This window comes from Simochromis diagramma, unplaced genomic scaffold, assembly GCF_900408965.1.
Source record: "Simochromis diagramma unplaced genomic scaffold, fSimDia1.1 OVJJ01000402.1, whole genome shotgun sequence".
Classification (NCBI taxonomy): domain Eukaryota; kingdom Metazoa; phylum Chordata; class Actinopteri; order Cichliformes; family Cichlidae; genus Simochromis; species Simochromis diagramma.
In genome coordinates this window covers 4,798,075-4,822,686 of record NW_024386972.1, presented here as the reverse complement: position 1 = coordinate 4,822,686, position 24,612 = coordinate 4,798,075, and the positions used below count along the sequence as shown (strand labels likewise).

At 40.2% G+C, this 24,612-nt stretch overlaps 3 protein-coding genes across 3 annotated transcripts in view; 2 read left to right on the top strand and 1 right to left on the bottom strand.

Moving 5' to 3' along the window:
- The window catches only part of LOC120737957 (disintegrin and metalloproteinase domain-containing protein 12-like), a 77,798-nt gene extending 66,039 nt beyond the window's left edge, over positions 1–11,759 (top strand). Inside the window, exons 13-23 of the mRNA XM_040038920.1 lie at positions 1,318–1,407; positions 1,587–1,782; positions 1,875–1,983; positions 2,509–2,707; positions 4,184–4,261; positions 5,874–5,982; positions 6,207–6,342; positions 6,601–6,715; positions 7,822–8,082; positions 9,808–9,983; positions 10,066–11,759. Coding sequence (XP_039894854.1) covers positions 1,318–1,407; positions 1,587–1,782; positions 1,875–1,983; positions 2,509–2,707; positions 4,184–4,261; positions 5,874–5,982; positions 6,207–6,342; positions 6,601–6,715; positions 7,822–8,082; positions 9,808–9,983; positions 10,066–10,135 — 1,539 coding nt within the window. The 3' untranslated portion in view covers positions 10,136–11,759. The remainder of the gene's footprint in view (positions 1–1,317; positions 1,408–1,586; positions 1,783–1,874; positions 1,984–2,508; positions 2,708–4,183; positions 4,262–5,873; positions 5,983–6,206; positions 6,343–6,600; positions 6,716–7,821; positions 8,083–9,807; positions 9,984–10,065) is intronic.
- A 1,169-nt stretch (positions 11,760–12,928) lies between these two features.
- Positions 12,929–21,633, top strand: dhx32a (DEAH (Asp-Glu-Ala-His) box polypeptide 32a). The gene is made up of 11 exons (XM_040038926.1): positions 12,929–13,509; positions 14,092–14,285; positions 15,627–15,999; positions 16,089–16,328; positions 16,413–16,506; positions 16,840–16,989; positions 17,551–17,742; positions 17,925–18,065; positions 19,512–19,702; positions 19,790–19,977; positions 20,220–21,633. The coding sequence occupies exons 1-11, from the start codon at positions 13,249–13,251 to the stop codon at positions 20,416–20,418; spliced, it is 2,223 nt and encodes a 740-aa protein (XP_039894860.1). The 5' UTR covers positions 12,929–13,248; the 3' UTR covers positions 20,419–21,633.
- On the bottom strand, positions 20,122–24,553 carry LOC120737961 (BRCA2 and CDKN1A interacting protein). The gene is made up of 7 exons (XM_040038927.1): positions 24,301–24,553; positions 23,943–24,017; positions 23,775–23,855; positions 22,764–22,853; positions 22,450–22,637; positions 21,667–21,835; positions 20,122–21,449 (listed from the first exon to the last, which is right to left on the bottom strand). Exons 1-7 carry the CDS (start codon positions 24,439–24,441, stop codon positions 21,279–21,281), a joined length of 915 nt encoding a protein of 304 aa, XP_039894861.1. The 5' UTR covers positions 24,442–24,553; the 3' UTR covers positions 20,122–21,278.
- Between the last annotated feature and the right edge of the window lie 59 nt (positions 24,554–24,612).

Genomic DNA, 24,612 nt, shown 5'->3' with positions numbered 1-24,612 from the left:
CAAAAGAACAGCTTTGCGATGAAATAGAGGAGAGGCTTTTAGAGGAATGGTCAAAAATTCACACGAACACACTCCTAAACATTGTGGAAAGACAAGCCTTCCCAGAAGAGTTAAGGCTGCTATAGATTCCTTGCAGAAGTGCTTGGCTTATCAATTCTAAATATGTACCTGATTGTTTTTTGTGTTTTTTTACTCAAGCTAAAAAGTGAGCAGTTTGGAATGTTGATTGCTGAAGTTTCACTTAAATATTCCAAATAGTTGTATATAAATTAAGATAACCTTTGCCTATTTAAATTATCGAGCCAGTTTAGTAAGCAAAGTAACTACTGTAGATTGCTTACATTTGTATTCAGAAGAATTGCATCTGAAAATACGAAGAATACCTGAGTGAGCCTTATATTATGGCAGCAGAGTGTGGGTTAAGTTTTTGATTGCTATTGTCACACCTGCCTGAACTGAAGTGGAGTTATTAGCTGTGGAAGTGTTGTGTAAATCAGTCTTTTACAATTTGCTTGTAAAGTAGCATCGTCTGTGTTTATATAATCTAAAGTTTCATTCATTTAAACTTAAGTCTTTCTTTGTTATCTTCTCAGACATTGTCTTAGTTGGATTCTTGAGCGTTATGCTAACTTAAAAAAGTATTTTGGCACTTGCTTGCTTATTTAGCGTTTCTGCAGGGTGTGTCCTTTTCTTTTCTCAGGGAATGGGGCGATTGTGGCTCAAGAGTTGGGAGTTCGCCTTGTAATCGGAAGGTTGCTGGTTCGAGCCCCGGCTTGGACAGTCTCGGTCGTTGTGTCCTTGGGCAAGACACTTCACCCTTTGCCTACTGGTGGTGGTCAGAGGGCCCGGTGGTGCCAGTGTCCAGCAGCCTCGCCTCTGTCAGTGCGCCCCAGGGTGGCTGTGGTTACAATGTAGCTTGCCATCACCAGTGTGTGAATGGGTGGCTGACTGATTGTGTAAAGCGCTTTGGGGTCCTTAGGGACTAGTAAAAGCGCTATACAAATACAGGCCATTTACCATTCTCTCCTGTTCATTTTAATGTTGAGTTCAACATGGTTTCTGGGGTCTGAAAAAATCCTGTCAGATGTTTTTCGAAACCTAGAAACTGCTGTTTCCTTTCTTCACTCAGGTTTTTTTAGTTGCTACGTTACACAGTCCTGCTAGGGCTGCATCCCCTCTGATAACAAAATTTGAGTTTTTGCTCTGGGGTGAAATATGATCTCTTTGTGCTGAGTTAATTCTTCTTCACTTTTGTTCCCTCTTACTTACTTTTCCTTTCTCTGCTTGTCTTCTTTTACTATTCTTTTCCATCGGAAGGAATGTATGAATCCCTGCTGCAATGCCACCACCTGCACTCTGAAAGGAGATGCTGTTTGTGCACATGGACAGTGCTGCCAGGACTGTCAGGTAATATGTGTTATAGTATTTCAGTACAAAGTATTTTTACAGACATCTTACCAAAAAGTTATTTTCTCTGATTAACTTGATTTGACATCCTTTAATCCGATGTAGTAGAAATGTATTTTTTGGCGTAATTCACATTTCTCTGGGCTTCACTGTGGGTCTTTGTCTTTGTTGTCGTGTAGCTGAAGCCATCAGGCACACTGTGCCGTGAATCCAGCAACTCTTGTGATCTGCCTGAGTTTTGCATCGGTACCAGTCCTCACTGTCCCTCCAACGTCTACCTTCATGATGGCCATGGCTGCCACAACGTGGACGGCTACTGTTATAATGGCATTTGTCAGACTCATGAACAGCAGTGCATAACACTGTGGGGCCACGGTACGTGAAAAATCCCCCTTGCTGCGTCACACTCAACAGTTCAACAATTGTTGCGATTTTTTTTCTTTTTATGTGTTTAACGCATCTTGCAGGAGCCAAGCCAGCTCCAGGCATCTGCTTTGAAAGGGTCAACTCAGCAGGAGACCCTTATGGCAACTGTGGCAAGGACACAAAAGGCTCCTTTGCCAAATGTGAAGTGCGGTAAGTCCTGATGTCGCCATAGAAACTAGTGAATGTATTCAATAGCATGTGATTTATGGAATGCAGTTAGGAACATAAAGCATATTGTACCTATTTCATAAAAAATGCATATACCTCATTGAAATAGGAGCACTTTTTCAATGCTAGGCACCACTCTGTGTGACTGAATGAGGCTGACACAGTTTTCTCAGTAGTTAAGAAAAATAAAGCAAAAATGCCAGATTGGTGTCTCAGTTTTATGAAGCTTTTTTCCCCCCAAGTAGCTGATCCATTAGATGATAGAAAATAATCATTAGTTGGAGTCCTAATTGAGGGTTGCAGAGTCATTTGATGTAATGCAACAAGTTCTGTCTCTAAAACCTCAGTTGTGATCTGGAAACGGCGTAAACGAGCTGCCTGTTCTTCAGTTTCTTTAATTGGACAGAAGGAGAAAGATGAAAATGAAAATAAAGCTCCTCGTATCCACAAAACAGTGACATGTAATTTAATTATTGTATTGTTATTCCCCTTGGTGTTTGTTTACAGAGATGCAAAATGTGGCAAAATCCAGTGTCAAGGAGGAGCTAATCGCCCAGTAATTGGCACCAACGCTGTTTCAATTGAAACCAACATACCCCTTCAGGAAGGGGGAAGAATACTGTGCCGAGGTACGCATGTCTACTTGGGTGATGACATGCCTGATCCTGGCTTGGTCCTGACGGGAACCAAGTGTGGAGATGAAATGGTGAGAGCTAAGGCTTGTGCTTTCAGTCTCATTACATTTATCAGTTATGATTAAGTAGATGTTGCTATTTCTATGAGCAGTTCATGAAAGATGCCTATTGTGCTTTTCATATCTTCTTTCATATATACTGTTGCAACAATGGATCCTCATGTTTAATAATGAGGTCAGCATATGTGCAGATAATCCCTTTGGGCCAACATTTCAGACTTCTGAAGGCTCTAAAAGATTAGTTTCAGACAGGTTGTCTACTCTCATCTCAAGGGCACAGCACTCCCACCTACCTGCTGTTCAGACCTTCTGTTTGTGAGGACCAGTCAATCAGAAGAATGTAGCCTATATAAAGGGGGAAAGGAGCTGAAATGGCTTGCTTTATCCAGTGAAAGAACTGGTATATCTTTTAATGAACAGTTATAAATGAAAGAGAGGGTGATTTTCTTTTATATTAAACATCATCATTGTAATCAAGGAATGAAATAACATCAAATCAAACCACTGAATGTGAAAAACAGTTGGTCCTCTGTCCTAAAAATGTATGCGTTAAGGTACATACCAAAAAAGAAAAAGGAGAAGTGCTTATTAACTTCCAGTCAGGGTGGAGAACTCCATCCAACATAAACATGCTGTGAAAAAAGCACAAAAGACATACATGGAAAACGGTTACCAAAATAAAACAGGAAGTGGCTTGTAGTAAAACACAGGAAGCACACTGAATCTGCGTCCCAATTCTTTGGATGTATAATTCGGAAGAGTGCCTAGATAGGTTGCAGTCCCTGATTTGGGTTGTAACTACAGACAGAGACAAAAACAGAGAAAACGTGGTTCAAAATCATAACAACAAAAATAAATATGAAAGCAATAGCACCGATGCTAATCTGTAAGTCGATATAAACACAAAACTTATTGCTGAGAAATAAGAGTGGAGAAGGGGTGGAGTGAAAGGCCATGACTAAGATGTTTTGAGGAGTTCTTTAAGCTGTGTCCTTTTGTCATTTCAGACTTGCACTGGCTCAGACTCTTAACTGACTTAACATTATTCAGTCTATTTGGCATCTCCTAGTGTTCATCAATCTAGCCATTGGTCATTTCGCTGATACAGTTAGTCCATTTAGTCTAATTTAGCTCTCTATGAGCCTCGACTCTTAAGGAGGATCTACCCTCCGCCCTCATCTGCAAAGACATTACATTCTGTGCCCGCTGCTGCCAAGCTCATCTTCACATTCTGCTGTGCTATACTCTCTTTGTGTCTAGTGCCTTTAAGGAGACATATAATACATTTCTGATACATTCCCGTCAGTGGTGACATCGTTTTATTTCATGCTATACTGATTTACCGCTGAAGTGCCTGTCAGAAGCAAATTAAAAGAAAGGGCATAGCGCCTCTATCTGTTTTTACCTTAAAAATGAAAGGGTTTGGAAATTTACTGACATTGTTTTTGAGCTCACACTGTTGATTTTTCGTGTCGTTTTCTGCTTCAGATGTGTTTGAATCGTCAGTGCCAGAACGTCAGTGTTTTTGGTGTGCACGATTGTTCGGCCAAGTGCAGCGGTCGAGGGGTGAGTACAGTACGTTTCATCCTGTTTCGCTGTTTGAAAAAAAACGATGTGATAGTTGTCAATCCTAAAACAAACCGTATTCCGTCTTCACATCGGCTCATTTGGGCTGTAATGTGTTCAGAATGCCCAGTACACACCGGCTAGAGAGCCATTACACTGCCTTGCAATCAATCACTCTGAATGCTGAAAGGTTCAATCAATTAGACATAATGATTTCATTTCTGTTCTGCGTAAAGGGTCATTCATCATACCATCAGGCAGTCTTCCTTGTCCCGAAAAATCTGTTGAAATCTGAAGGCCCGGCTTTGTTTGGCCAAACCCTCGGAGCAATGACACACAGTCTGACTTTGAGCTGGGGAAAATAGAGATTAGATTTTTCTTAAATGCCACCCATCAAATGTCTACGGGTGGTCCTGTTAGAGATGAAATGTATGGCTTTGTAGTATTAAATTTCCTGGTGAAGCCCAGAGGCTTTGGCTGTGACTGTGACTGTTTAAGTTGCTCTTTCATCAAACGCATACAGACGAAAGAATTGCGACTGTCTGTTAAAGTGAAACGTGTCCGGGTGTTATACAGCGATATTTGTTTGTGTAGCGCCATAAGACATGTCTATGAAATTTTAAGGAATGTTTTACTTGCTGAAATAAAAAGAGACAGGGCACCTCTGCATGTACAGATTAGATCAAGATGTTGCCTTGGAGAGAGGCCCTCACCTGTTCCATATTACTCAGATAGGGAATCCTCTTAGACTTTACCATTCCTGCACGACAGGAAGAGGGAGAGAGAGATTATAAAAATGTGGTTTAAGAGAAAGGGTCTGCTCTGAATTTTATACCAGACATTTTTGCTACGCGGAGCCTAGCAGGGCTGGCTGTTGGTCGATTCTGTCTGCTTCATGCGGCACATAAAGAATGGAAATGATTTTATCATCTGTTCATTCATCAGTTTTCGACTGCTTATTTGGGTCATGGGTATAGGAGGGCATCGGTTTTAGCAGATCTGCCCAGACTTCCCTCTGCCTGGCCATTACCTGCAGTTCTTTCAGTAGGCATTGCCAAGCCAGCAGAGAGATGTAATCTCTCCAGTGTGTCCCGAATCTCCACGAAACACTTCACCTAGGAGATGTCTAGAAGGCATCTTAGATAAATGCCCAGACCTCTTCAGCTGGGTAATTTTAATGCAGAGGAACAGCAGTTCTACTTTGAGCCCCTCCCGAACGACTGAGCTCCTTACCCTATCTCTTAAGGGCGAGCTCAGACACCCTTCAGAGGAAGCTTATTTCTGCCACTTTATATCTCAAGCAAAAATCCCACATTTACTTATTCTATCGTATTAAATTTGAGAAATTGTTACTTTGCTGTGAGGTAAAAAGTGAAAATTTCCTACTTCTTTTTTCGGCAACTCAATTTCTAATTTCTGAGATTTTTTTTAACATTGAGAAATTTACTATGATATTGTATTGAATCACTCTGCATCCCTTTGCATAAACATAACTCATTTGTAACCTATTAAATTTAAGCAGCATAATAAATGTATGGAGTGTAAAAGGTGTTAAAAATAGGGGGGCGCTTGGTCTCATATAATAGTTAACTGTCCTTTTAATATACTGTAGGTGTGCAATAACAACAAGAACTGTCACTGTGAGGCTCACTGGGCGCCTCCCTTCTGTGACAAGGCAGGTTTCGGTGGGAGTGTGGACAGTGGTCCGATCAGGCAAGCAGGTAAGTCAGTAGCTGTTACACCACAGGAGTGATTTATTGCATTTCAGGTCATTAAATTTAAAGGTTTTCAGAGTGTCATTTTTCAGCATTTTTACCATAATATACAATAAATTGTGGACTTATGTTTAGACACAAACTCCATGTGAGAAATCCTGAAATTCTGAAGTAATAATGGAATAAACTTGGAGAATACTCCCAAAACTTTTGTGTGTGTTTCTGAGCAGACAATGGGAATCTGACAGTGGGCATTCTGGTAGCTCTACTCGTCGTCCTGGGTGCCGGTCTGACCATCTGCATCAAGAGAAAAACTCTACTGAGACTTCTATTTACAAGCAAAAAAAATCCAATAGAGAAGATCAGGTGTGTTTTCAGCCCGTAATAGTGGAATGATTTCTAGATATAATGCATCTTTTTTGTAACAGATCAAGGTCCGTAAATGAAAACAACAGGTGCCATTGAGCGGGCGAGTCTTTATGATTGGTCACACTGTGAATCCAATTACAGTGGTGAATTTACTTTTGATTGCACAGTTTAAATTATATTACTGTTGTAACTGGTGTATGATTAATATAATAAAGTATTTAATTACAGATATATAATTTCTTCTTTATATTACAGATCAGTAAGCGCCGCAATCAGCGGACCAACAGCTCCTAACCAGCCTCCATCAGCAAGCTTAACCTCTCCATCCCGACCGGCACCGCCTCTGCCTCACAGTGCCACCATCTTCAAGGTCACTAGATTGCACACATCTGCTTTTGACCGGCCGATCGCATACACACCAATAGATGTGGCTCTGACAAATGGAGGATCGGCAATAGATTATCCTTGCTGTTTTATTTTTCCTGGAATGCCGCAGCTGTTTCGACAGCGCACATCATTCTCAACTAGATTGACGTGCTGTTTTCACACAAATGGCAGCTCATTCAAATCCAATTAAATCATCCTTTTCCATATGGACTTGTAGAGGAGGTTGTGATAATGGAGTCTGTGGCGAGCAGCATGTTCAGGCACTCTAATACATTTCATGTCATTAACAGCTGTCTGTTAAGAGAGAAACTGATTCATCTGCACATGAAGAATGTTGATGCAGCTGCTTAGTTGACTTCTAAAGCCATCTTGTTGCTCGTAATTGCAAGGCAGAAACCGCATTTTGCTGTACTTGTGTGCCTACATCGCTGTATGCCTTTACCCCCCCTACATTATTGCCCTGACTTAGTTTGTAATGGGAAGTGACCCGTGATCGATCGAGTTAGGGGCTGCTGAAGGATAAGAGAAACTGTGTCAGAAGAGCCTTTTGTGTTGCAGGGTGGCACACAAGTGGAGTAAGCTGTTGTGCATTACCATGAGATTGGTGTTTTCAGTTAGTGGCATGTGGTTTTCATTTGGGGTCAACGGTAAAAAGAGAGAGGATGTAAGGCTGTTTGATGTAGGCACAGAGCAGGTGAGGTCATTTTCCAGTTGTTGGGAGCTGCATTAAACTGCCGCCTGAATGCATGTGTGCCTGCCTTTGTATGTCTTATATTGTGTTTAAGCTGTGCACATCTGGACAGGTTTAAATATCAAGCAAGACTCATATTTTGGCTCTTTAGCTGTGTTCATCTTTTAAGAAGCCCAAGCGAGTGCTCATGGGATAGTCGTGGTCTTTTCCCTTTACGAAGTCACCTGATGTCGACTCGGGGGAATAGAGAGCAACTAAGTGGGAGTGTTTGATTTATGTATCTTTGAAAGCATCAGGAAGGACAGCAGAGGAAGAGGAGGAGATTATCATGATTGTTTCTGATAGGAAGCAGACGGTTTCTCTTCTGACAAACTCTTTCAACTTTAATCTCTCTGTAGCCTCCTCACCGAGGGCCAGAGGCGGGGCTCCCACCGGCCCCCTTCCCTCCCCACAGCCTGCATAGACTGCCCCAGTGCCCTCCAGTTCACCTTAGCCACCCAGTCCCTCTTTCCCTTACTGTGTCCCTCTCTCCTGGCCCTGGGCAACCGAGACCCCCAGTCCCTCCTCCTCACCGAGCCCCTCCACCTCACATCCACGTCGCACCCAGAGGGGCGTCATTTCACAGTGCATCACACCACAACTCTTGCAGGATGGTCATGGTGAGTGAATTTCCTGTTTCCTCAGTTGGAAACATTTTATTCGATGATGTTACTTACTGTAATTTCGCCACCGCTGTGTCTGGGGAGCTTTTACTCGCTACCCAGGCCTGTAATACCCAACCGGGGAAATGATGATGTTCGATGCACTTTCAAATTGCTGTTTTTTGATGTCGACTGTTTTCATGGTTCTTTCGTGTGCTATAAAAGCAGAGGCATGTTGACAGTTATGCACAGTCACATAAAATAACGAGGTTAGCCCAGGAGCTAGCGCCATCCAAGCAAAGCTTGAGCTCTACAACAAAAACCACAACATAAATAATAAAAATGGAGCCAGACTCACAGGAGGGGAGCGTGTGAGGGCAGCAACTGCAAGGAGCAAGTATGTACAAATATCACAGGGTGGCAAACTTATTGCCACTGTTATTGCATGGGCTTTAGTTATGGCATTGCAGGGTTTCAAAACTGAGAGGAACAGAAAGCCAAATAGTAATTCTTATTTGACTTTAAACTGATTTGATTTGTACTCTTGGAGGTACTCAAGCCCAAAGAGACAGAAGTAAAAAGAGCCAATCTAAATGATTTGAGTGTTGTTAAAAAGACAGAAACTGATTGGAGATCATTGGTGCACGATTCTTTCAGGCTCAGATGAACAAGGTTGGATCTCAGACAGAAATTGTCGGCATTCATTTCCAGCCTTGGCTGCTTTTATGTTTCGGTTCTGTAACATTGAATATTATCGAAAACGTTTACAAATGTCACCTTTGCCTGTGGAAAAAGCATAAAGGTCATCCATTGTTACTAATTGATCAAGAAAACTGAACATAATTGAACCCCAGCGACCCCAGGAATACTGCCGAATTTCTTTTTTTACATTAAATATCTAATAATGTATTTATGTTGAAACTACCATATACATAAAAAACGAATAACAACATGAGAAAACAAAGATTTAATCATATAACAAATGTCTTCCAGGTGACAGTTACAATAGGTGACAAATGCTGTGTATTGCACAAGATGCCAGAAAAAACACACAGAGACACAAAGCACAATACAGCGTGCATGATAACATCTTCTAAAAAGCAGATTGATAATATACAGTATTGACTGCTGGAGAATTTTTAAAAAGCACCCGTTGATTTCATAAAAGCTCATACACCTGTTCAAAATGTGGCATACAGAAGCTCTTGGCTGTTTTTACTTTAAGAAGTAGGCCCTCTCAGCTGCTCCTATTAAATGGCAAAGTGATTCCTGTTGGCAGCAGGCTTCATCAACTGTATCTTTAGCAGCTGTTTGGCAGCTCCAGGATGTTAACAAAGAACATAAGTCATGAGTGAAATCTCTCTGCTGCGGGCTTTGAAGCACTGTTAAATGTGAGAGCTCCACCTGAGGAAGTGAGCGGGGTTTTAGACAGACTGTTTTGTGGGTGTGTGAGGTCTGAGGTTCATCCCTGTTGATCCTTTCTCTCTGTGGTGTTTGTGGAAACGTCTCGTTAGCCCAGGAGAAGAGTAGGGAATGAATCATGATCTCTGTATTCTAGAGAAGATTTAAACAGCATGATAGTTTTTCTGTTATTAGTTGGTTAGAGAAGACAGCGTCGGCGCCTCAAAGAGAAGCTCAAAGAAAAGCTCAAAGAAAAGCAGACATTGGCTATAATTATCTGACTGTTAGTGCCACCTGGTGGTGAGTTTCCATCATTATTTAGAAGCGTCTGTCCTTTAATAGGAATTGGAGAAGCCCAGTCCTCCTCAGAAACCTCTACCTGCTGATCCAAGGGGGTCTCGACTGGTGCGAAGTCCCTCTGTTCAGCAGAGCCAAACTGCAGGCCAAGGACCTCCTAGTGTCTGTGGCCCTGTGCCTGCCGTGCCCAGACCGGCACGTCCTATCCCACACCTCAACAGGTGGGTTCAAACCTTACCTAGATATATTTAACTCACTGAAACATTTTTTTTTACTTTTTTTTCCACTTTTCTCTTCCTCTAGGCCGAGTCCCAAGCACCCCCCAACACTACCAAAGCCTTGCATTATTGCCAACGTCAAATACAGCAGCTGAGATTTTGGCCAGAAGGGACATTGTTATGATAAGACTGAAAAGATTTGCACTATGAAAACTCTGAAAAACCTTAAAAAGGTGGTGGCTTCTCTGAGTTTTGAATCAGGAGATCTGCCGTGTCCCTTTTGGTGCTCTGTCTCTGAATGGTGCTACGAGTCTGAGCTCAGGTACATGTAAAGTATTTATATTCAGTATTTATTGCCACGCAGTGCACTGTGCCAGACACTTTTAAGACATGGTAGCAACTTTGAATTTTGAATTACTTGTTTTCGTTTCGCGCCTTCACATCAGCCGACGTTTATGAAGGAGAGCGATCTGTGAAATTGTGCCAACAGAGACGCTTTTGTGGAATGTGTTTAAATGAAGGGAACCCTTTACATTGTGGTTTTGTTTTGTGTCATAAGTAAAGAATTTCAAAAGAGAGTCGTGCAATGACAGATGGGAGCATCAAACAACATTTGTAGTATTTTTTTTTTTTTTAATCCACTGGGGTTTTCTTGAAGGGTAACGCTCTGTGTAGCAACTTTGGGCCATCTGACAAGGCTTGAAACAACTGCAGCAAAGGAGATTGTGATATTAATACAACAGATCTTTGATGCGTTCTGCAATCAAGAAGACGGGTCGTTTCTTGGCTCAAAAATGAAATCCAGGCCTGTTCCTTTTTCTTCGTCATTTTTATCACGGAAAGGTAACAAATTCAACTGTGAAATGTCACTGATTTGCCATTTCCTTTTCATTTGCAAGGCCCAATATGCTCTCTTGAGGGATCCGGGTACAGAGATCTAAAATGAGCCAAGATCAAGAAAGTATCCCTCAGAAAGAGTAAACCTATCTGAAATATTTGCTCTGCTAAAGGTCATGTGTGTTTTTAATTTTTTTTCCCTTCTATGCTTGCTGCACCAAGGACTAGATTAAATCATGGAATCACTGATGACTTGCTTAAAGGTGTTCCTCGCATGTAAACAGCCAAAGTCTGGCTGCGGTGTTCATATGTGCATTTTAAGTCATGTTTTTATCTAACTGGAAAGGACAGTTTTACTTGATAAGAAAACATTTTTAGATTTCATTCTGCCACAGAAATGATGTTTAATGGTCACTCAGTATATGCTGACTCACTCAAGTGTATCTGGGCTTCTGTTCATTTTTTAGTTTTCCCTTTTTTTTAAACATTTCTACTTTACATATTTTAGATAATCTTTTAAAAAATGAACACTGTTTTATCATTTTGGTTTACTTAATGTTTTTGCTGGATTGCAGTGCATCATATATATAAATACATATATACATCCACAATGAGCAACATTTCCTTTGAGCACCGCTGTTGTTCGCAAATATGTCTGCTAAAAACTGATATGGATAGAATTTTGTTACTTTTGATACTCTTTATAATAATGCACTAGTTTTACATGCATTGCTTTATTTACTTTGCTTTTTCAATGCTGTCTGTCTATGCCTAATAGAGACCTGTTTGTATGTTACATTGTATGTTCTTTGTATGTTGTGTTACAGGTGAGCACATTTTTTCATGGAGAATTTTTGTTAAGGATTGTTCTTTAAGGCATCATATGTAAAACAAAAAAAAACACTTAAAGTGTCTGTGTCTGATCATGGTATTTTAAACAATCAGTATTAGTAAACCTGTTTTTTACACTGAAAACATTTGTTATTGACTTTTTATGCTTTTTTTATTACATTTACAGAAACACAGGCGACACTTGAACTCATCAATTAAAGATTCAAAACTGAAAAAAACAATGACATGTTCATTCCACAAGCCTGAGCCAGTGTAAATACAAAAAGATTTCATCCAGCTTCACATTTCAAAACCTCAGTGTCAGAACCCTCTGGCACTTTTTATGCTTAATAAACCAATTTTAAATTACATTTCAAATAATAAACATTATAATAAGGGTGATCTAACATTTTAGAGCAGCATTTATTTTCAGAAAAGTCTAAGCCTTCATACTTGCTGTAAAAGCTAATCTCATTTTAATGCTGTGAGCCTTTTTCTTAAAGCAATTTGACAAGGTCTCCATAGGGGATAGAAATAACGCTTAAATCAATAGAACTGCTTACTATCAGGATTCGCTTGCAGTGATGTGGTGGAGTTAAGTGGTTGTGTGTAATTAAAAGGATACTGAAAGGAAACTTTGGGGAGGAAATCTCTTGTTGATAAGAAATTGAGGCCGCGCGCTAACGAAGACAAATGTTTCTGATGAGCTTTTGAAATCAGCCTCAGCCAACATTTTCTAATTAGTCACATTTTATTTGTCAGTGGGTGAGAGATGAGACGCAGTGTCACCTCAGTGAAGTGTCTAAACATTGGGTTTAAAAGCTTTAAATAATGATCAAAATTACTGACATATCTGTTTTTGGCTGCTCTCAGGAGCTTTAGCTCTATTTTTTACAGATTTGCTGTTTATCAGGAGCTGAAATAGTTTCATTTATTACTCTGATAAAGGTAAGGTGATTTGTAAATGAACGCCAATTATGTAAGAATATAATTGTAACATTAACTAAAGTTAAAAATGGAATTCCAGCTAACATTTAAATATAAAAACAATAATAATCATCTATATACAGCCTGCTGACTACTGCTGAAATTCTAATACACTTTAATGAGCTTGTACCTTTCAACGTTACATGAAAAGATATTTTTAGAGATATTGTTACTGGTGGCAACAACGACACCATAAGTGTCCTCACTGCTTTACACGTGATTTCATGATAATATGCAGGCGATTATGACAGTCTCTCGGACGTGCTTATTGGTGCATGTGAAGCTCTACGCAAATCAAAACACGTGTGAAACCACGCTGAGATGAAATTACGCACCGATGGACATTGCGCGCACCAAGCTCCAAAGTGGACAGCTGCGAACTTTGAACAGCTTTAAATAAAACATTAAAAACAAAAGCCTTAGCAAAAGGATTCTCTCACCTTGTACTCCGTCCAAATACGCGAACATAGCGTGGGATTTTTGTTTTTTTTAAACGCCAGATGGAAAGGCACGCAGTCTGTTTTTCTATGCTTCCGATTTGAGAAGAATGGACCTCTAGTTGGAGTGGAAGAAGAAAACTTAATGCGCACTAGTCCTGATAAACCCGTATGTCATGTGGGAGGAAAATAATTTGGCAGAGCCGAACGTTTGTCCTGACCGTGAAGAAAGTCCCGCAGAAGACACTTTTGGATTTGGAGATGATCTGGAGTTAAATCAGTTCGATGGATTGCCCTTTTCCTCGCGTTACTACAAGTTACTGAAGGAGAGGAAAACTCTGAGTGTGTGGAAGGTCAGATGTCAGTTTGAGGATGCTCTGGCAAACAACCAGCTGGTTATTGTGTCCGGGGCAGCAAAGACTGGCAGGAGTACACAGGTAAGAGTGTAGTCAGTGTTATTATTATTTTAGTAAGGAAAATTTTACATTCAATTTATGAACCTGGACTTATGTACAGGATGAATGTGGAGCTTCATAATAATGGGGCGTTTACCAGAGCATAACCTACACTGCGATTTGATATATTTAGGACTACCGTTTGTCACTCAGTGTTGCCATGCTTGTGTGAACAGAAGCTGCCCAGCTCAGCAGATGATGTTGTGTCACTGTGAAGCTGTGTAAACTCCTGCCTGCCTGACCATCAGTCTGCACAAAGGCTCCAGCAGGGGTGTTAGGGGACCTCCAGCTGCTAAGCCCTGATCCGCTGGAGCCGACACATGCTGCCAAAGCAGTTTTGCATTATGAGCGATAATAGCATAGGATATCTCCTGTCACAGTTTGTTTTGCTGTGTGCTTAAACAAAAGCTGTTGGGATAATCTGAAAAGGACTCTTGTGAGTGAGAAAAAACAGCTGATGTGGTAGAAAACATTCTCTTGTTTAATATTTGAGGTAGTACTGATGTCCTGAATCATATTTTACTATAAAGACTTTTTAAGCGTTTATCAATGATCTTCTTTCAGATCCCTCAGTGGTGTGCAGAGTTCTGTCTGTCTGCCCAGTATCAGCATGGTATGGTTGTGTGCACTCAGACCGACAAACAGCAGGCTGTAGATCTGGCCTTGCGTGTCGCTGATGAAATGGACGTCAACATAGGCCATGAAGTTGGTTACACCATCCCTCTGGAGACCTGCTGCTCCTCTGACACTGTTTTGAGGTTTGTTAATGAGCTCTTACTGTGTCTATTTCACTGCCAGCAGTGGAATATCATTTGAATATAATCCACAAATTTCCCCTTTCATTCTTAAATTTTTTCCTTTCCTCTATTCCTTATTAATTGATGGAAGCTCACTGCTGACAAAGGACAGAGCTCATTCTTGATCTAAATAAAGTCGACCAGTTCAAAGTCAGGAAATTATGCGCATATCTGTATAGCCTAATATTCAACGACTCTTGTTATGGCGCAGTAACTATTAGTCATTTATTGTCCCAAATGTCAAACACTCAGTAGTAGAATCCTCCGAAATATTGCAATATTAAACTGGACAAGTGGAGGACAAAAGAGGAAGTGGTAGACCTAAAGATATGTAAATCTTTAAGAAGACCTGCCATAACGCCTGAAAGATGCGTCTGACCCTTAGTCAATACTAAGGGTCAGAAGGCAGCCAACATCCAAAGAGGAGCTTTGAATGTCCTTCAAGAAGCCTGGAGAACTGTTTGTGAAGCTAACTTAAAGAAATGACGTGAAAGCTTGACTGAGAGAGTTCAGGGTATGTAGAAGAGTGAAGGTGGTTGCACCAAATATTGACTTTCAACCACATTAGAAATGTACAAACTCTGTTTTTACAGTATCCTATTATCCATTTTCCCAGTAAAATGAGATGTGTATATATAGAGAGAAATGAAAGATGGCTCAAGACTTTTGCACAGTACTGCATCTAATATATCAATGCACACTAAACACTTTTTGCTTTTGAAACTTGTGCTGGGCTTTGCACATGATCTGGTTTTAATCAAGTAAATGTTAGTAATAGAAACGATCATCTCTGAGTGTTATTTCCTACAGTGCCATGTGCAAATGACCACTATTCTCACTTATTTTATAGAATATGTGCATCATTTTCACAGCATGGTGTAAATTGAAGTGAGCCTTTAATTTCTGAAAGCAGAAGCAGCTGGCGACTAATTGGTGAACGCAGGGGAGGTTTCAGCAGCTAAAGAGCCAGATAATATTTAGGAGTATGACATGGAGAAATGAAAGGGAGCTAAAAGAGGGTAAATACTGGTCTCACCAGTCAGCCAGAGATCCACTTTACATAAAAGATAATATTACTCCAGCTGCTAGATGTTTAAATCAGCAGCTGCAAAAAAATTAAGACTTAAAACTTAAAAGGGTTTTAGCTGTTCCCAAGTGTGTGTGTGTGTGTGTGTGGGGGGGGGCTGTGCTGCGTGTACTTTTAACTAACAGGCTCAAGCAAAATGGTGGCAAATTGACCGTATCTTATTCCTGTTTTATAAACCTCTATTATTAACCCTCCTGATCACTTTGGTTTATCAGGTACTGCACTGATGATATGTTGCTGAGAGAGATGATGTCTGACCCTTTTCTTGAGCACTACGGGGTCATAATCATTGACCAGGCCCATGAAAGGACGGTTAGCACAGACATTCTGCTGGGTCTCCTCAAGGACATCCTGCTGCAGAGGCCTGAGCTCAGGGTGGTGGTTCTCACTGTGCCGCCCATGACAGACAAGCTTCTGAGACACTATGGCAGTGTCTTGCATATCAGTCTAGAGTCCTCATGCACTGCTGAAGTTGTGCACAGCAACAACGGCAACAAAGACTACTTCTACTCAACACTGAGACTCGTGCTGGAGATCCATCGGGCCAAAGAGGGTGGAGATGTTTTCGTATTTTTAGGCTCAGCTGAGGTAAAAGATTTTATATTTCAAACAGCTCTTTCACTGTGCTAATGCCTGTTGTGATCTGGTTTAAATTTCGCTTCCACTACCTCCTGCAGGAGGTCCACTGTGCCTATAGTATACTCCAAAGAGAAGGGACCAGGTTGGGTGGACAGTTGGGACAAATGGTACTTGTAGTCCTGTGCTCAGGCCAAGGAGGGCTACTTCCTGTCCTGCCTGAGCAGTCATGCTCCACAAAGTCCAGAAAGGTTTTTCTCAGTACCCGTCAAGGCGAGGATGCATGGTGGGCTACAGAGTCTGTCAAATTTGTCATTGACACAGGAGTCCAGAAGAAAATGGTAAGTTAATTCCAAAATGATGTAGCAATCTTAAATGAGCATTCTTCTGATATTAATTAGCACCGTTTTTACTTTTATGTAAAGGTGTACAATCCGAGAGTAAGAGCTAGCTCAGAGGTTCTTCAACCCATCAGTCAATGCCAGGCAGACATTCGCAAGCAGCTGTCTGGACCATCAGGTATAATGTCATGTCATCTCCTCACTTGGCAATACTTAAAGCAGTCATCTAAAAAGTTTCTTCTTTGAAAGAATGTAAGCTGCCATCTTTGGTAACTAAATCTGATGCTTCTTGGGTTAGAAACAACAGAAAAGACTAAAGCAGACTGGTTAATTTATCATCCTTTCATTCATTTGGATAATTTTCATACTTGCAGATTTGGACATATTACAATATTAATTAATATTTGAACTTAAGAAAGCCAAAGAAAAAACTTCCCAGCATTATTTTAAAAAAGCAAAATAAACAAACACAAAATTTAAGTGCAACGGTTTTACTGATTTTTTCCTCTAGGTAAATGCTTCTGCCTGTATCCAGAAGCAAGCCTAACTTCTGCAGAGAACTCCCCACAGATCTTGGAGTCCAACATTACACCGACAGTTCTTTTCCTCAAAAGGATGGAGATAGCAGGCCTTGGACAGTGCAGTTTCATCGACAGACCAGGTAAAATATCTGTCCAGAGGTGTTGCCACTGGAACACATGCAGGACAACAAGAAGTTTTGTTCTTTATTTTAGTTTTTACTGGTTCCCACTAACAGCATCTCTCTCACAACCCAAGCCAAAGATTCGCATGTGGGAGGTTTTTGACTCAGGAAGGGCTCTGTGTAGCTGTTTGAGCCCAGTCATCCATGACTTAGCTGAGCTGACAGCCCAGCTACTAACCATTGTCTGTGCTCTGACCCACCCTAACATGAACAGAAGAGGCCAGCTCATTAACGATTACACAACATGTCTCATGTATTGCAGTGCCAGACGAGCACAATGAAAAGGAAGTCCATGCCAAAAGTGCTGTAATATTTTTTTGAAAATGTGGGACAAAAGGCACTTGCTATATAAATTATATTTTCTCTATAGGAAAGAAATAAAAGCCGAAGGCATTTGATTTGTGATGAGTGTGTCTTTGATTATTCAGATGACACAAGTTGCTGTTGATATTTTATCCCCCTTAATAGATATAGCAATGAAATGTGTGAAATTTTAAAATATTCCATTTGTTGTTGCAGATCCAGAGGGTCTCATGCAGGCACTGGAGGAGCTCGATTACCTTGCAGCTTTAGACGATGATGGCAATTTGTCTGAAATTGGCATCATAATGTCTGAAATCCCCCTGGAACCTCAGATGGCCAAAGCGCTGCTAGCATCCTGCGAGTTTGACTGTGTGAGTGAGATGCTGACAATCACAGCCATGTTGTCAGGTACGTACGTTTTACATTTTCCCACTCCAGAATTTAAGATTAGTTACAAGTGAGGATCCTTTGACTGGTTTGTAGAATCACCAGGTGGACAGCGTAGTATTGGCTCATCTGCAGTTTCTGATGCTCTTTGGTGAGAATGGTTTCTCTCAGTGAAGTTGACCTTGTTTGTTGTTATGTTTTAGCACCAAGCTGCTTTGTGGAGCCGCCTGCTGCCATGAGCCACGAGGCAGTCCAGTGTCACAGGAAGTTCCAGCACCCTGAAGGAGATCACTTCACCCTCATAAACATCTACAACGCCTACAAACAAAACCAGAGAGAACAATGTAAGACTGTCATTGAACAGAACCAATCTATTCTCTTCAAGAGATAAGTCTCATCAGCCACTTCATTATTTATACCTTACAGCTTTATTTCTTCATAGCATTGGTTCAATAAGGTGCTGGAAACATTCCTCTGTAATGTTCAAGGAACAGATTTAAGAGGATTTGAGCTTTATTTATTTGAACATTATCCTGCTGGAAGCAGCCAAGATAATGAGCCAGTACAGTGTGGTCATAAAGGGATAGACACGGTGAGTAACAATACTCAAGTAGGCCGCGGCAGTTAAATGATGCTTGATTGGTTGTAAGGGGTGGAGAGTGTGCCAAGAAAATATCCCTTAGACCAGCAGCCTGGACTGTTGATGCAGGGCAGGATGAATTAATGCATTCGCGGTGTTTATGCCATCCAAATGTCAGAGCGGAAACCAAAGCTTAACAGAATCAACATTCCTAGTCTTCCATTGTCCAATTTTGTTGAGCCTGTGCAAATTGTAGCAATTTGGTTCAATTATTTTTTGCTCTTAAATCTGGTGTGGTCTTCTGCTGCTTCAAAGTTCAACATTTGTGCATTCAGAGATGATCTTCTGCATAGCTTTGGTTGAATCAAGTGCTTATATGAGTTACCGTTGCTTTTGTATCAGGTCGAAACAGTGTGCCCCTCACTTGTTGTTACTGTTTTGGCCATTCTTTGTAAACCCTAGAGATTGTTGTGTGGAAAAATCCCCATTTTGGCAAAATCAGCAGTTTCTGAGATATTCAGACCAGCCCGTCAGGTATAACAACCATACTACATTTAAAGTCACTTAATCTTTCTTCCCCATTCTGATGCTCGCTTCCAACGTCAGCTAGGTCACCTTGACCATGCCTAAATGCCTAAATGCATTGGGCTGCTGCTGCCATGTGATTTGATAAATTAAGGTATTTGCATCAATGAGCAGGTGGTGAAACAGGTGTACCTAATGAAATAACTGGTGACTTGATCTTTGTTCTCTACTGTGGTAAATTAAAACTAGATTCAAAGACTGTGTTATCCTATGGGACAGATGTTACATTTCAGTTTCATGAAGAATTATAACCAGATGGATCAGAATAAACTATTCTATTCTAAAAATTAACGCAAAAAACAGTTAAAAGAAGACATTAAAAATGTTTTTAAAAAAAAGCTAAAATGTGTATGTTAATACCAAATGCATTCTCATTTAAGCCCAAAAACAAACTTGGCTAAATGAACATTTCAACTCTTTAGATTCTGAGAGGCAAACTGCTTGAAATTTTAGTAAATCATATTACGGTACTCTTGAATTAATTACCTCCACATTGTCATTTTCCCACTCAATCTGATCTATTTAAAAGGCATTAGGAATTAAACTGTTTTTACTATGATAGAAACTTGACGTAAATACTGCTGACCACAGCGCTTCTCTCACTGTGCATGATGTTTTCTCCCAGATTTGACTACTGAAAAGTGGTGCCAGGACTATTTTCTAGATCATTCTGCGTTGAGGACAGCCGATTCCATTAGATCAGAGTTGACTGACACACTGAACAGAATTGAGCTCCCCATTTCTGAACCCTCCTTTGGAACCAAGACTAACACTCACAACATCAAAAGAGCTCTGCTGGCTGGATTCTTCATGCAGGTACAGAAAAACAAAATGTCAATATCAATGAATTTGCCTCCAGCAATTCAATTGTGTTCAAGTTTACGAGGCCTGTTCTTTTCCCAGATCGCTCGAGATGTGGACGGATCAGGCAACTACTTCATTCTTGCACATAAGCACATGGCCCAGGTGCACCCACACTCCTGCTACGGGGCTCAGTCACACAAGCTGGGACTGCCTGAGTGGGTTGTTTTCAATGAGTACATCCTTTCAGAAAACTGCATGAGAATAGTCTCGGAAATTTCCCCGCAAGCGTAAGTCAATTCAGTTTTCCCCCAAATCCCCATCAGAACAGTTGTGTACAGATTAGAACTGAGGTCTCAAGGATTACCTGTCGTGTAGTGCAGAGGTAAAACAAACATGTTTATTACTGCAGTAAGCATGAGCCATTTGATCTAATTTTAATTTGAATATTTTTAATCTCTTTATCTACACAATATCTTGTGTTGACACAAATGTTTTACATTTAATATTGGTTTTCAAATTTCTCTTTTAGGTTCGTTGAAATTGCACCACTGTACTTCTTCTACAATCTGCCCCCTAGCGAAAGCAAAGATATACTGCAAGACATGTTGGACCCACAGGGATCCAAAAACCACAAAGAGAAGAAACAGGAAGCCGCAACAACAAGTGGTGACGTAAACAGTGGCTGTGCAGCAGTGACACAGACGTATGACAGATGTATGATTCAGTAAACTGAAAAATCACAAATTTAGACTGCAAATGCATGAATGCTTGTAAGACATTTTGTATAATTAATACAGTAAAGCTTAATTTATTACATTAAATTACTCATGTGTACTACCCAATGTGCTTACAGTGCTGAGAAGGCAAAGATGTCTGTGCTGTAAATATAGAAAAGTTTGCAGTTTAATAGTTGTGATCTAAAAACAATGAGTGAGGGGGTTTTCCGCAACACTGCTTAGGTGTGGACTTTATGCGCACTGTCATTTGATATACCTCACAGGCAAAAAAAATATGTTCGAGCAAAAAGTAATTTGTCTCCTATGTACTTCCCTATTATGCAAAGTTGTAAATGCCAGTATACCTTCACATCCAAGGATCTGATTTTAAAGCTGAAATACGTATGAAACAACTTGCTCAGAAGAACTGTGCTTTGCCCGTTTATCTTAGAACGTACATCAAGGAAAGTCTGCTCTTGAAGGGATGAAACACGTAGCTGAATGTTAAAAACCACATACCTACAGTGTTACAATACCATTCATTTGCTCTGTAGCCATTACTCCCATTCTTCTGTTTACCACAACTTAACACCAAACTCATCTCATTTTGAAGTCTTCCTATAAACACCTTTGATATGCAGTTGCATGTAGTTTCTTCCAGTATTAAAGTATGTGATTATTCCCTATGTCTTTACAATTTGTACAAACTGTCTTTAAAATTTCTAAAAATGGGTAAACTATCGCCCTACATATTCTAAATATGAATACACGCATTCCTAAAGTCAACTGTACAAAAATTGAATATACTGAATGTTTTTCAGAAGCTTGAAAGCTGTCACTGTGTCCATAGGTGTCTTGGTTTATTGTGAAGGTCACACTGATAGATATTCTTTGAGTTTCTCCATGATGGCAGGCATTCTGTCTGTGGGTATCAGCATCACAGTCCTAAAAGGCTTCATGGGCACGTCCGTAAATGACCACCTCCCACTTAAACAGGAGTCTGCCTCTTCTTGGACTGTGTAGTGGAACTTCAAGATGGCTTGCTGTAAGGCAAACACGGACCAGGCTTGAAATCAGAGTATAAATATATTGAATAGGTTATCAGATGGCTGTTTAAATAAATATTTATCTGAAGTTTGACATGAGTTAACGAAATGTTGTATTATTACCCAGATACTGTTAAGTAAGTAGCCCTGTGTATAATAAATATTTAGTTAAAACCTTGAACTCTGTGCAGGTTTTTTTTCCCCCCCACTTTACCTCATAAAAGAATTCCTCCTCTGCATTGACAAACATGTATTCCTCTTTGGGAGCTCCTCCTGTGGCTGGGATGCTCTTGGTCTCTTCTCTACAGGTCTTGCTGATAATCAGGCAGTAGTGGCACCTCCCACTGGGCTTATTTGTCCTCTGAGCTTCAGCGATTTCTTCCCTAAAGGACCGTAACATGAAAATCTTTTAACCCACACAAATGGATGTTTTTCTAGTTTCTATTAAAAATAAATACAGAATGGAATCATTTCCGAATCTCACCACCATATTTTATTAATAGAACACAAAACATCAAATGTTTCATAAAAAAAAAAAAAAAATTAAAAAAAATAAAGTATTTTGAATTTGATGACCGCAACATGTATTAAAACGTTGGGATGAGAGCAATAAAAGGGTGGAAAAGTAAGTGGCATTAAAAAGAAAAACCTGGAATCATTTGTAGCCAATTAGGTTAACTGGTAAATATCAGTTCCCAGATGTTCAACAGTTGTTAAGAGGGGATCCTACACTATAGTAATCATGGACCTGTCCCAACATTTAAGATGTGTTGCTGCTAATATATTTCATGCAATACTAAAAAGGTCTCAGTTTAAACATTTGATATATTTCATACATTCTACTGTGAATAAAATGCTGATTTATAAGATTTGCAAAGTATTGCACATGTTCTGTCTTATTTCAATGTTTTCAAACACCATCCTGACCATCTTCTACCTGCTCTCACTCCAATAACAAAACACTAAAGATGGAATGAGAAGGTAAAGCAGAACTTACTGGAGCTGTTTGTGCAGTGGAAGGGCAATCTGTGGAGGCACATTGATGAAGCGCTCACTTAGCAGCAGCCCCACAGGCTTGCTGTTATCATTAAAGATCTTCTCCAGCTGTTCTGTCACAATATGAGAAGCATTCTTCTCACACTGATCCACAATCAGCTCCTTCACCTCCTCCACACATTGTACACCCTGTGAACAGTTCCAGACGTAGGTATGACAATTTATATTTAAAAAAACAAACAAAAAAAAAACAAAACACCTGACATATTCCAGCCCATTCAAGACTAATTTGTTTTAGTTTGCTAGTCATCTGACCTTTCTCTCTGTGAGGTTGAGCATGGTGATGAAGCCAAACACTTCATCTGGGTCGTCATCATCGTCGCTGTCTTCGGGCACCTCAGCTTGCTGGAGCATAGTAGAGAGACAAGTAAATAAACAGCTGCTCAGAAATGATTGTGAATGAGCATGAATGTCAATCTTGGGTTTTAAATGATTTTTTTTTCTGTTCCTTTTCCTGGTGGAATGATTGCACAATATAAATCTTTTAAAAAAAAAGAAAACACTTTGGTGCACATATTTGAATTTATTCCAGCCTAATGTTGCCATCCACTTTGTACAATGTAGCAATGCTGTTAGCAGCAAAGCAGCTCCAGAGCATCATGCTGCCACCACCATGTTTGAAAGTATAGTGTTCTTAGGTTCAAAGGATTCTCTGTGGACAGTGAATTGACGCTGGTGTTCCAGCAGTTTCCAGTTCACGGCTTGAACTTTGGTGGTTCCTGAACATCCAAAACAACTCTCAAAACAACTCATCTCAGGGTGACAGTTTAGGTCTTTGTCCAGATGTTGGCAAAGTAGTCCCACATTCGAATAACTGCTCTAGTATTGCTGTTAAAAATAAACTACCAGTTGTAGTAAATAATGATTACAAATAAGATAAATAGGCCTTGGCCTCATCAAGTCAAGACACTGTATAACCTTCAACACCCCTAATCAAAAATTTAAATAAATGTATGTATATATTTCAGCCCTTTGGTTCCTCATGTTTGCTTCTGATCCCATTTGGATTAATAAAACTCCAAAAGAAATTCAAACATGTACTCCCAAATGCAGTTTTTTTTAAGTCATTAAGATGTGTGCAGTATGCATAGTTTGCATTAAGATGAACAGTTCAAAGAAATCACTGAAAGCCCAAATTTTCATGACATATATTTCCTTGATCATGTATGTAAACTTCTGAGCACAGCTGTTTTTTGGGTTGAAACTGGAGAAATAAACAAAAATAATGAACAAATCCTTTTTATATTTAACTACCGAGTTACTCACCTTGACGACACTTCCAACATGATTTTGTTGGATGATGATGTCTGTCATCTCTGATGTATTCACATGAGCTTTTAAGAAAAGCTGGATCCAAACATAACAGAAATGACGTCAGTGACAGCTGCTTGCACACAGTATTTGAAACGTGAAATAACAATAGTGAACCCAAACCTGCTGCAGCAGCTTCTTTATGCCGTTGAAGTCATTGTCTGAGATGGTGTGAGCTTCAAAGTCTACAACGACCTCCTGAAAGCGTAGAAGTCGTAATTGCAAGTTTTATTGTAACCCATACTCTGATTAATTGTGCGAAACTTTCCGATATGAGTTTCACAGAGTTAACTTATTACAGCGTATTCAAGTAGAGTATCTTCGAAATAACATTTTCTAGTATATTAGTTATTTATTTTCTCACATGATTAACCAAAAAAGTATTTTCATGAGCATTCCCGTTCACATTAGCCCTACTGCTGACTTAGCTAACTAGTTAGCAAGGCCATGCCTCCCTTCTAAGACGTGTTTGTTCTTTTACCTCATTAATTTCCTCATCTGACGCCTCACTGTCCTCTTCTCCGGAATCGTCTTCCTCCTCTGGATTCTCATCGGAGCTGTTGTCACTTTCTTCGGGTTTTTCACCAAAACCTACTGCCCTTTTCTTAGCCAATGAAGCCATGCTGCAAACTTAAAACACACGTGTCTACTAAGTGGGCGGGGCAAAGACTAGCAACTATCAGCTACGAAACTAAAACCCTGAAGCCGCCATTATGGCTCCACATATACACGGCTTGCCGCTTATTAAATCCACATTCAGAGCTTCAATGTCGGCTTGTCGCCTGTTGGTGAA